The 13,292-nt window shown below is 40.0% G+C and overlaps 1 protein-coding gene across 2 annotated transcripts in view; it reads left to right on the top strand.

The window, feature by feature from the left end:
• LOC310965316 (SLIT-ROBO Rho GTPase-activating protein 3-like) overlaps nt 1–13,292 on the top strand; it is a 40,729-nt gene that overhangs the window by 5,072 nt on the left and 22,365 nt on the right. For both annotated transcript variants that reach the window (XM_083938836.1, XM_083938835.1), the window contains exons 2-4: nt 2,726–2,921; nt 8,473–8,635; nt 10,302–10,364. In XM_083938836.1, the coding sequence (XP_083794962.1) occupies nt 2,726–2,921; nt 8,473–8,635; nt 10,302–10,364 (422 nt within the window). The remainder of the gene's footprint in view (nt 1–2,725; nt 2,922–8,472; nt 8,636–10,301; nt 10,365–13,292) is intronic.

Genomic DNA, 13,292 nt, shown 5'->3' with positions numbered 1-13,292 from the left:
AGAGGCCAAGTTTTCACAGAACACAGCCTTGATTTGTACTAAATTATGTCAAAGTGTCAGTCTGGGTTAAGCCACATGTGACTAGCCACGCATGGCTAAATGCAGACACAGCCCTGGAGACTGCTGCTGGCCTTTGCAATAGATGTGCAAGGCCACTTTGAGTAGGCTACTGTGGTGACAGGGACTCTTCACTTTGTGATATTTGGTGCTCTCTGTGGGCAGCAGTACAGGAACCTAACTGGCAGCCCCGCAAGGCAACAATGACCAATAGTTTCCCCCTATTTTGTGACATTATCTGTCAGAGATCCTGGGATGTAGCCCTGGACGACCTGTTGTGTTTGGACTTGGCGGGCGGACGTGGTATGTCTTTTTGAATGTGCAGGGTAACAGGTCAAAGCCTCAAAAAAAAGCTGAGCTCAGGCAGGTACTTTGAAGGTATAAACCTTCAGATATGACTTTAGTTTGATGTAATCAAAAACTTTGACATGTCTTTGTTTACAACAGGATCTGTATATCTATATCTCAGTGCTCAATCCCAACCAGATTAAGCATTTTGAGAATTTGTTGGAATTGATTTATGTTCAAAGTGCTTCACCAGAACATGCCAGTGCATTCACCATATGGGTTAGGAGAAAAATAAACATTACAAATGGGTAAAGTCCTATTACTGAAATTTCCACAAGCTTCTGGGCGTGGAACATTTTATTAGTTTTGGCTGCACAGTGGTCCCAGACAGCAGAAAACCTGCTGTAGCGTACGGCTCTGTATTTCATTTAAAGACATCTGTACTATTGTAACATCCTTGTAACATCAATAAAAATACAGAGAAGAGGCTGCATTTAGCTTTTTGAGGCATACTTCTTGGTATATTATTCACTCCTAGCCAGCTTCCTGGTAATTATGCATTACTCTGCAAAGGCTTGAATCATTCATCGAATGTACTAGTGCAGTATTGCACAGTCCCTAGTAACGGTTTAAGTTTCTAAAAATAACCTGCTCGCAGGAGAGCGAATGCAAATATCATGAGTCTATTTGATGTCTCGCTGATAAAATCATGCAGTTAAATCAATCTAGATTTGCTCATCATATTGCCCACTTTTACACCGCCATATGATTAAGAATGATTAAAGTCACACAGGCCAACACATACAGTAGTGTTGTTCAGTGGCTTATTTTAGCACAGTACATTGAAGTGACATTTTTTCCTATTTTGAGTTTGATTGCCTCCTTGTTCATCAGCACAGGCTATTTATTGAGTATTTCAAAGCAGAGAAAGTTGCCATTGTCCTTGGCCATTATGCTAAACAGACTGACCGCTGCGGCTGTCAGAACAGGGAACTGCATGGCCTGCTCTCATTAGATTGAGATGCCTCCAGAGGCATGTAACCAGGCAACTGAGCAGGGCAACAACGGGGACCATGAGGGGTACATCTCCAAACAGCAAGGGACTACATATTTACTCTGTCTTTCTTGTATTGCTCTTTCATTCACATTTTTGCTCACAGATGAACGGAGAGGCATTTTTTTAGAAACCTTTATTATAGATACAGAAACAGCATTTAGAAGTGAACAAAAGGGCCTTTCTTCGGCAGGGCCATCTTTTCCATTGATATTTTTTTTACAGAGCTTCTTTCAGTTTGCAGCAATCATCCACATGGTTGAAACTGTCTGTAATAATGGGATCTTCAGCCATCTCAATGTTGCTCAACTGCTTTTTATTGTCTTGAAGTGAGTGAAGCTTTGTTTATTCTCAGGGTGGGTGTTAAGCTCAAAAGTATGTCCTGATGATATGATCTTATTGTGTTATTGCTCTACACATGTCCTCCGAATTGATTGTTTTGTAAAAACTAACAAAATGAATTGTTAGTTACATATTAAAGGTCCGAAATTATTATTTTTTTAGGTTCATACTTGGATTTTAGGGATTTCTAATATAACTTGTTTGCATGCTTTAATGTTTAAAAAAATACATTATTTTTCTCAAACTGTCTGTCTGAATATACCTGTATTCACCCTCTGTCTGAAACGCTCAGTTTGAGCGCCTGTCTCTTAAATTATTATTTGTATTACTTTTTTAGTTTTAATGTAAGGACGTAAAAGAGATGTTATTACTTTCGTGAACATTTTTTTCACCTGAAATCACAGAGGTCTAATAACAGCTGATATTTTTATTAAAGCCATATCAACCATATTTTAAAAAAGAAACATCATTTGTCCTCATTCTCAGACTATGAATAGGAGCCGCGAGTTTCCTAACCTCATAAGCAGAAAACCACAGCAATCTTGTAATCGAAAGAATGTCCGCAATTTGTTTTTTCAAGACAAACTTCTCTGAAGGCTCGCTTAGCACAATGCATTTTGAGAAGCTGACCTATTTTATATTTTCCGTGCTGTCTGCTGCAATCATCAGACATGCATCTCATATGAAAGTGTGCTACCCCCGCGTTTAGATACCCCCACACTCCCTCCCGCTCCACACGCACACACATGCACACGGCAGACAAATGCACTTTGACATCTGGATTTATCCAATTATGATTACTTTATTTGATTAATGCTTGTGCTTGATTGTATCTTCACATATTTGTATTTACTACATCCACTGCTGAAGGACTGTGGATTAAATGCTGATGTGCAGCACTATTTTAGCAGGCAGAAGTAGGCCCACTCCCCCTAGGGATGCTCTATTTATTCTAAGGGTGCTTTCTTCCTTTTTGATTCACAGAGATCCGTAACCAGCTGGTAGAGCAGTTCCGTTGTCTGGAGCAGCAGTCTGAGTCCCGGCTGCAGCTGCTACAGGACCTGCAGGAGTTCTTCCGTCGAAAGGCTGAACTCCAGCTGGAGTACTCCAGAGGACTGGACAAACTGGCCGAGCGCTACTCTGCCAAGATCCGCACCTCCAGAGAGCACCATCACTTCAAGTGAGTCTCACCACTGTCTGCCTGCTAAGCACCAGGATGTCTGTATCGAATGCGTTTGACCGATGAACAACTGTTACATATTTCATACTGATCGCTGGCACGGCACAGAGAGATGGAAAAAAGGGGAAGAGGAAGGCAGAGGAGGGATAAGCAACAAAAAGGAGAGGCGGATAAAAGCAGAATAAATGACCTGAAATGAAGCCAGGGCCAAGGAAGCTTGTGGCCTCAGGCTGCTGTGTTCCTCCCAACTAGGTCAGACTCTGTAAACCCCCCCCCCTCGTCTTTTCTATGTGGCTGTCATTTTATTACCATTCTCACACTACGCTTCACGCTAGAATGTTACCCAAATACTCATATTTTCTCAATGGGTACAGTAATCAACTTAGAGCTTCAGTTAGGAGAAAAGCAATCATGCTGTTTTTCTCAGATTGACTTCAATTGTTTGAAATGTTTGTGTATGGGAGATCTGTGGTCATGAAACAAACGTACCCTACAGCATGTTGTGAAATTGCTGCTTGGATTAGATTGCTGCTATAAATTAGAATTTATTCATTGAACATTTTTAGTGTAAATAATTGCCCTTCACCTTCAGAATAGATCAATTAAGGCTGTCAAATGTGGTGGAAACCTCCTGAAAAAGCTAAAAAATAGAGGTTGAGTTCAGAATAATCTGCCAAATTAATTAATTAGTTTAAAGAATCTGCTATTCTATAATACCCAGAGTAGTAGTATTGAATTAGCAGTGCAGAAAAATCAAACTAACATTATAAAGATGCTATAATTGATATCTAGATAGTTGCACACCCTTTTATGTAACCTGGCTGTGTCAGTAATGCATAACAAATACATTGGCTTAATCAGGAGAGGTCTCTCCATTTCTCTTTCAGTCACTCCAATTGGACATAAAGCGAAATTGTGGCAGAGAGCTCCTGTCACTGGGACATTGATAAATAGAGCATTCCCTCAAAGGGAGACCCCTGGAAGAGCATTGCATGACTTCTCTCTACACCCTGCTGTCCCAGATTCACCCCCACCCCCCCACCCCCTGTCACATTAAATGGACATCATTATATCTGTCTGTCAGAGGCTAGATTCACTCACTACAATGGAGACTACAATGGAGCAGCTTTAAGTGGCACTTACATACATCAAATAAGCCATTGAATGTAGTTAGAGAACCTGGAGTTTATTAAAAGAGTGTTTTGAAAGACTTACCTACTTGCCCCGGAACCAGCTCCTCTCGTAGTAAAGGCCATTTAAGAGGATAACCAAATGCAATCAAAAGGAAGGAGCCCATTGGTGCTTTATTCCAGCAAACACATAAACTTTGTGGTTTGTGGCAGTTTGGTGAAATATAAGTTAATAAATGTAAAAGGTTTGGAAAAGTCCCAGACAGCCATTTCCCGCAGCATCGTAATGTCATGCGAGGGGTTGGGGGCGTTTGTTGCCGGAAGGGGCAGCATAAGCCACAGCATCAGTCTCGGTGTGCGGGCATTTTTTGCTGTGCCTGTGGGTACCGTGAGCCCATGGTCACAAAAGAAGAATGTTTATGCTGCCAACAGAGTGATTTTTTTTGCAACTGAATACTGCAACAAGCTGTGTGACTGCTATGGAGGATTTCCCCATCCCTCATCAATCGCACTGTACTGGACACTTTTTTTCCACGTCCCCAAAATAAATTGGCACGACCGATTCCTTAATAAATGATAAATTGGCTCTATCCTTTTGTATTGCATTTGGTAATCGACTTGAATGGACTTTACTACGAGAGGAGCTGGTACGGGGGCCAGTTGGTAAGTCTTTCAAAACACTCTTTAAATAAACTCCAGTTTCGCTAACTATGTTGTTGATGCTTCGTTTTATGTGTAGGGACTCTTATCATGCTACTACAGAGGTTTTGTGTTATTTTGAGCAGTAATAGTGGTTAAAGATGTCGTTTTAATGCCTTCATCGTAATGCCCCAAGCTAATCAGTGTTAGCCACGTCCGGCTATCCGACTCTCCGACTCTCCGGGATGTCTCCATTAATAGTTTATACATGAAAAAAACTGGCTTGATGGCTTATTTGATGTATGTAAGTACCGAAAAAGACCATGGGATGATTTTAGGCCGGAATTACACTTTAAGTCTCTGTCATTAAAAAAACCCACGCTGTCTTCTGGTTTTGCTGGCTCTCTCGTATAATTTGATTTAAAAAAAAAAAGAAATTCCTCAGTGCCTTTTTTCTTATCCAGAATCTTTTCAGATTGTGATTTCTTATGTCAGATCTAATAAAGCGGCTGGCGATTGTCAGGGGACATTTTCAAAACGTCCTGTAATTGAGCGGCTGCAGCAAAAATTGAATTATAAGAAAAGCTGTGCAAAAAAACATTTTATATCCAACATACAACGTTTAGTCTAGTTCAGCTGCCTGGTGCTTCTTTATGATGCAAAGACCTTGACTTAAAACGGGTATTGTTGCACTTTTTTGTAGGCTGTCGGGTAGAGGACCTTCTTCTGTCATCTTCCATGAGTAGTTCTGCACCAACTCTTTTGTCTCCTGCATACTAACAGGCTCATCCTTATTCAAGAGCACAGAAGAGCCAGAGATTTACAGTCCTGTTCCTGGCATTGCATGTACAGGATCAAACATCTACTCTACTTGAAAGAAGGGCCTATAGGGCTAGCTTGTTCATGTTTTTTATCAAAGAGGATGAAAAGAACGTAGATGCTGATGCCCAGCACTCTTGTTAACCTTTAGCATCACAAGTGCAACTCTTAGAAGACGCTGAGGACGCAGAACCTTTCAGATTGCTGTTCTGTTCTCTTGTGCTACTTTTTCCAACATTATTCATCCAGACAGCAAGATAGAGTCATACAATGAACTAAAGTCAACACTAAGCATGGATAAACCAACAGTAATTTCTGAGAATATAGATTACAAATGTGGCATTCAGATCTGTAACAAAGACAATGTCCTTCTGATGTGGCTTTAACTTCTGAAACATCATATCTAAGAAACTTGTTGATTAAGTGCAACTCAGCAGATTTTTAGAATTATGGCCAATTTATGATCCAATCCATGAGGGAGCTACAATGTGGCCCATATGATCTTGTCTTCATAGTACAGAAGCAAGCATTAGCTGAAGATCAACTTGAGCTTCATCAAGCCTGGAAAACAGGAATAATTTACTTAAAAATTAAAATGAAAGCAAGTTTTGAAGTAGTTAACACAAACACGACAATACTACTCTTTCAATATGAGCTTCAAACTGTGAATAGAGTCAAAAATAACTTCTGCATTTCCGAGTCGGTTACAGTCTTAAGATGCTGCTGTGGATTGTTTTTTCATCAGATGATTTGCAGGGAGTCCAACAAATAATTTGTTATAATTTATTAGGCATTGCTTACCTTTTGATCCATTTGATACTGTAGCATCTAGTTTTTAGGGTGAGTCATATTGTCAATGGTTTTATGGGCACATGGAGATGCATGTATTCATAGAAACAAATGCTATTATGTTGTATTATTTGACCAGCAGATGCAGATACAGAACAATAAAGGACCCAGAGTTTAACCGTTGGGTTCTCTGTGCCTTAAGTTAGCAATTAAAAATGTCTGAAATGTCTGATAAAAATATGTAAAATAAATATTTTTGGAGAAACAAAACCTTCCCTAAATGTACTTGTGAAAAGTACTGTGATTGACCATGTGATGTGACATAGAGCTTTTTTTACCACAGAGGCCAGATTCTTCAAGTAGATTATCGATTGCTGTATGACTGCCTTAAATATATACTGGTTAGAAACAGAAATAGGAATTAATCTTCAAATTATTATTATTATTATTCATTCAAAAATCAGTTGGTCATTTGTGTCCATGGTTTGTGGTGTAATTCATTTAATATTGTTACATGGGTGTTATTTTTTGGTTTGGGGTGTATAAAGCTGCAAAACCCTGAAGCCACCCTCCAACCTATTCTAAATGGCAGCTTTCAGTATGGCAGATCTTACTAATTCAACTTCTTCTCTGCTGATCGTGGTGGTGCCTACTGCCGTGTTCTTGTGTGACACTTGCTGCTGCTATTATCACTATTAGTCATATATACTATCATTAATCTTATTAACTATAACATTTGTAGCCATAAAAAAACCATCAGTGGTATGTCTTGCTTTATCGCAGCTGTTATTGCCACTACTCATCATTGATCATGTTTGCCACCATAATTATTATCATTTTCATATTCTATCACCTTAGCTGTGCTTGTTTCTACTATTCTGCTGTATTAACTGCCATAACATATACGTCCTATTCACATTACTATAGATATTATTATAGTTACTGTTACTCTTTGGTTGCTTGCATCTCTGGAAGTATAAATCTGTTTCTCTTTGTCTCTCTCTGTCCATTTGTCTGTCTTTTCTCTCTTTCTCTCTTCTTTCTTCCTCACCAACCGGTCAAGACAGATGTCCGTCCTCCATAGAGATGGGTCTGTCTGACGTTCCTGCCTGTTAAAGGGAGGGTTTTCGTTGCCACCGTACTCAATTTTGGGTCTATGTAAATCATAAATAAGTCATAGAGTGTGGTCTTTGCCTACTCTGTCAAGTGTCCTGAGATAACTTTTGCTATGATTTGGCACTATAAATAAAATTGAATTGAATTGAATTGATAGCTAGTGAGGTGTAAATGTTGCTGGTGGGGCTCCGCCTGTGTGTGTTGGTTTCTCACCAAAATAAGGTGGAGTGGGCAGCCTTAAGCAGTTATATTTACATGTCACAAGCAACATAATTGTATTCAGTATGACTTTTTAGAGAATACTGAACTAAATAACACCTCTGCTCTACAATCTGAAGCAGTTCATTACTCTTTCTATAGCTACAGACTGCTTGCATGTGAACATAACATATTATGTGGGTGCAAATCAGCAGAGATGGCTATCACGGTGTGAACAGCCTTTTGAATGTCCTCTTCCCTTTCAACAAAGACATGCAAAGTGTTCAAATCATTCATCGTAGCTTCAAACTTTCACCAGTCATTAAAGCAAAAAGAGTATTATGCAGCATTTTTATATTGTAGTCACAATTGTTGGAGATCAGCAGAGAAAAAACTGTTAAAAGCTCTCTAAGACAAAGCTGAGGATAAACAAACTCTTCGGTGTGAGGATAATTGAACTCACATGCTCCCTCGAGCAAGGGGGCGAGTGCAGTCAGCATGCCCTCTCTGTGTGTGTGTGTGTGTGTGTGTACAGCTACCCCTTTCATTGTTGATTCCTCACTACTTGTGCAGTGACCCCTTGATCTCTAATACGTAAAGAACCAGAGCTGGATACCAATGGATCGAATGTAAGATCTGTGCAGTCTGTAAAAAAGTTTTCATTCTGTTTTATGTTAAAGTACACAGACACCTGATTACCAAGTATTTTCATGGTTTATCTAATCACGCAAAATAATTGTGAGCAATGTACTGTGCGGTCTGAATATTGCAGTTGTATTCGTCGGGCAGAGTTGGAGAAACTGGGTATCGAAAAGGACAGATGTTTTCATCTTTGTGAAGTTTTTCCTTTTCTGTTTCAGAAAGGACCAGAATCTCCTGTCCACTGTTAACTGCTGGTATTTGGTCTTAGACCAGACCAGGCGGGAGAGCCGAGACCATGGCACTCTCAGCGACATCTACAACAACAACGTCATTGTCCGACTGGCGCACGTGGGCGAGGATGTCATCAGACTCTTCAAAAAGGTCATAATCTGAATTAAACGGATGAGTGCGTGTAACTCTGATCGTTACTTACGCACACAGTCACAGAACTCATTTGCTCTAAATCGCATGACTGATGCCCACAGTTGGGAACTTGACGCAACACCAACAAAAATATGTAAAAATATGTGGAAATGTAAGCATACAGTTGTACAAGCTGGACGGTTATCCTAAAGCATATTCCTTCTGAGTGCTATCTAAGACAATTCTGATTCATAGCTCTACTGTGTTATTGTCTCTTGTCATGACCAATCAGTACTTCAATTAAAGTACATTCTTTGCATGCAAGGTTCTCTCAGCTGCTTTATAGATGTTTCCCAGCTCTGTATAGTCTGGCTTTAAATGACAGCCATGAGGTTGACTAGTCCCACCCATGACTGAGGTTTCTCCTACCTAAAATTGCACCACTTTACCCTTACAGTAGACCCTGACTATTGTGACCATATCATACGTCCACAGTTAAAGCTTTGCATGGTTTGTGAGAGATTCCGTTTCTCTTTTTAATCGCCCACCTTCATCATGTGTATTGTCATTCTCAATATCACGCTCAGTTTGCTCCCTATTTAGATCACTAACCGTTTTTTGTATGCTGTTTACACCTCATCACTGTTGTTGCCCATACTCCCACTCATTTCATTACACCAAATTTACATCAACTCAGACTCATTCAGTAACAGTTACATTCTTTTTCTTGTTTTTTGTCTCACATCTCATGTGTATATATAATGGTACATGTGAGAGTAACAGAGTGCCTGTAGTTCAGGGGTGCTGATGGACAATCTGCCTTTGGGATCTTAGATCAGTATCTTTTGACACAGGCAGGAGTTAACAGTAATTTATGTCCTCTAGGGGGCTCTGCACTGTCATGACGGAAGCCTTTATGAGGACTGGGAATGGCTTGCGGCCAGCATAAAGAGGAGGACTAATAGCTGACTGCAGAAAAAAACTGTCTCTCTCTTCAAGAAGTTAGCTCAAATTGTGACAGAGTTCTCCAAAACAATAATCCTGTTATGCTGAAGCATCCTGTTTCAGCTACAGTGCGTTCTCACTTCTAATGAATTACACATTTCGGGAAGGGAATTAATCAACTCTGCCATTTGTTAAGTCAAAGTTTAATCTACTGAATGTGCTGAAATTTAATTCTTGTCACTTGAAAACACAAGGTTGCCGTTTTGACAAGTGGTCCCTCAGAGGTGGCAAAAAAACAGGATTGATGGGTTTCAGCGCTCCATATCCCCTCAACAGGATTTCCAGAGTCACTCTCTGCTGGCCCCATTCCTCCTCTTGGGCTGTAAGCCCTGTCATGGGACATGTCCAATTCATCATAGTCTCTTAGCCACTGTAACTGAGCTGAAACTGCGACACAACTCTTTGGGAAAATGTTCTGCAGTTATTGCCCTGTTCTATTTATGTCTGTGTGTGCACTTTGGGCATTGTATTAGATCTTTTCTGATGAAGAGCCATGACAGCATTTCAAAGCCTGCTGACATCCCTCACATACAAAATACAACTGGCACACAGCCTTCTAGTTTTTCAATTGTGGGGAGGTAATTCTATTAGATAACCCAGTTGTTAGTCTTATATGTTTAAATACCTGCCTTAATTTGTCCTTTTACATTTAACTATCACCTGTTTTTCTCTTTTGCAGAGCAAAGACATTGGGGTGCAGATGCATGAGGAGTTAGTGAAAGTCACCAATGAGCTCTACACTGTGAGTTGAACACATCATTGTCCCTACATGCCTAACCTTACACCAGCCCGCCTGTTTTGCCTTTCCCCTATGTTAGCCTGTGTATCATTGATCCTGAGCCAGAGCTTTTTTTGTAAAGCCAAACCTGTAACCTGTAACCTGTGAAACAGCTGGCCTGACACTGCACATGGCAGATATGCCTTATCAGCAGTGCAGCATCTAACAGGTCATTTCTTCCATCTCCTGAGGTCGTGAAAGGAGAAAATTTGCATTCTTCCTCCCACTGTGAATTTCTCCATCAGTTGAAGGGGAGAGCGTTCTTGCCCCTGGCAGTACTTTAAGCTGACTCAGCAGTCTGTGCTGCAGAGGTGCACCGTGCTCACGGCAAACACGAGCTGCTGTCGTAGTTTCAGCTAATGTTGCATGTAATCACATACATCTGTTGTTTGTTGTCACTCTGTTTCTCTCCCTTTACCTATTGACATGAGCATGAGCCCTCACAGTCAAAAAGATATACCCGTAAAAAAACACCATACACTTATTTTAAGATACTCGGTGTACAATTCCTGTTCTGCTTAATTGATTAATTTATGTAAAGAAAAAATAACTCCTTTTGCCACACTTAATCATCTGCATTACAGTACATCTAGAATGTTGTTGAGTAAATACTCTAAGGGATCAATCAAACATAATTAGAAGACTTTAACCATTTTAATCCAGTTCTGTGTCATGACAATGTGTGTTGTTAATTGAATAATTAATGAGCAGAGTTTGGCTTCCCGCCTTTGCGTAAAGCCCGTTGAAATGGAGCATCTGAGTTGTCATCTGGTGGACCTTCAATGCTCCGCTCCGCAGGGATTTACACAACAGAGGGAGGCCATTCAAAGTTCATTAGTACACACTTACCTGGATTTAAATAAGCAAAAGCTTGTCTTTAAGACACATTTATCATGGCGATGTGAAATAGATTGTGACTTTTACTATACCTATAACTAAAAAATGCACCAAAGTTAAAGTTAAATATTTAAGGTTTGGCATGAAGACGAACAGAAATATGATCTTGTGCATAATTACTGTATGAGGGATTCTGTACCATGGTTTGTTTACATATATAGCTTATGAAAGAGGTATGATACATAATATTCTAGAACATTGTTTAATGACTTAATGACTAGGCAAGGCAAGGCAAGGCAGCTTTATTTGTATAGCACTTTTCATACACAAGGCAGACTCAAAGTGCTTCACAGCACAACATGTCATGAATTCAAATGCATTACAGGAAGACAAGAGAATAAAAACACAGACAATAATAAAAACAGTGCGGACGTTAAAAGTGCGAAGATTTAGCAGAAAGCTAAGGTGAACATAAAAGTTTTCAGTCTAGTTTTAAAAGTGGTCAGAGTGGGTGAAAGTCTCACATCTTCAGGAAGTTTATTCCAGCTGTTTGTTGCATAATGACTGAAAGATGCTTTCCCTTGATTTGAGTTTACTCTGCGAACCACTAACAGATTGGTCTCAGAGGATCTTAGTGATCTAGAAGGCTTATGTAGTGGGAGCATATCAGTGATATACCTCGGCCCTAGACCATGAAGTGATTTATATGTGAGCAGGAGGATTTTGAAATCAATTCTCTGACGTACAGGAAGCCAGTGTAATGATTTAAGAATTGGTGTAATGTGCTCACATTTTTTGGTCTTTGTTAGAACTCTAGCAGCAGCGTTCTGAACAAGCTGTAGCTGCCTGACAGTTTTTTTGGGAAGACCTGCAAGGAGACCGTTACAGTAGTCTAGCCTACTGGTTATAAAGGCATGGACAAGTTTTTCTAAGTCTTGAGCTGACATGAGCCCTCTAAGTCTTGTTACATTTTTAAGGTGATAGTAGGCCGATTTTGTTACTGATTTGATGTGACTGTCGAAATGTAAATCAGAATCCGTAATAACCCCAAGATTTCTGGCTTTATTTGAGGTTTTCAGGGACAGTGATTGAAGGTGTTGGATGACTTTAGACCTTTCTTTCTTAGCACCAAAAACAATTATCTCAGTTTTATCCTCATTTAGTTGAAGGAAATTTTGGCACATCCAGTGTTTGACCTGCTCAATGCACTGGCACAGTAGATCTATGGGGCGATAGTCATTTGGTGATAGCGCTACATAGATTTGGGTGTCATCGGCATAGCAATGGTGGTCAATGTTATTATTTTGTATGATTTGTCCTAGTGGGAGCATATAGATATTAAATAAAGTCGGCCCCAAGATTGAACCTTGGGGGACTCCACACGTTACGTTGGTTTGTTCTGATACAAAGTCGCCAATGGAAACAAAATAGTTCCTATCTTGTAGATATGACTTGAACCAGTTTAGGACTGTGCCTGAGAGCCCCACCCAGTTTTCCAACCTGTCCAAAAGTATTGAGTGGTCGACAGTGTCAAATGCAGCACTGAGGTCCAATAGCATTAGTACTGAAGTTTTGCCAGAGTCTGTGTTAAGACGGATGTCATTTATAACTTTAATAAGGGCCGTCTCTGTGCTATGAAAAGGTCTAAATCCTGACTGGAGGTTGTTGTGGCAGCCAGTAGAAGCCAAGAAGTGAGTTAGTTGTTGGAGTACAACTTTCTCAATTATTTTACTTATGAATGGTAGATTTGAAATTGGTCTGTAGTTGTTGATAATAGAGGCATCTAGGCTCCGCTTTTTTAGAAGAGGTTTAATGACTGCAGTTTTGAAGGCCTTTGGGAAATTGCCCGATTGAATAGAGTTATTAACTATTTGCAATACGTCTGTTGATAGGCAGTCAAAAACATTCTTAAAGAAGTTGGTAGGTAAAGCATCGAGACAGCAGGTGGTTGGCTTTAGATCGGTCACTGTTTCCACTAGAGTTTTAGAGTCTATGGCATTAAAGCTTGCCATCATTGCTGTGTTATTTTGGCCTAAACGGGGTGGTGATCCAACT

Source organism: Echiichthys vipera (genome assembly GCF_963691815.1).
Source record: "Echiichthys vipera genome assembly, chromosome: X".
Lineage (NCBI taxonomy): Eukaryota > Metazoa > Chordata > Actinopteri > Perciformes > Trachinidae > Echiichthys > Echiichthys vipera.
Note: the sequence above shows the minus strand (reverse complement) of the source record. Positions and strands in the feature narration are given on the sequence as shown.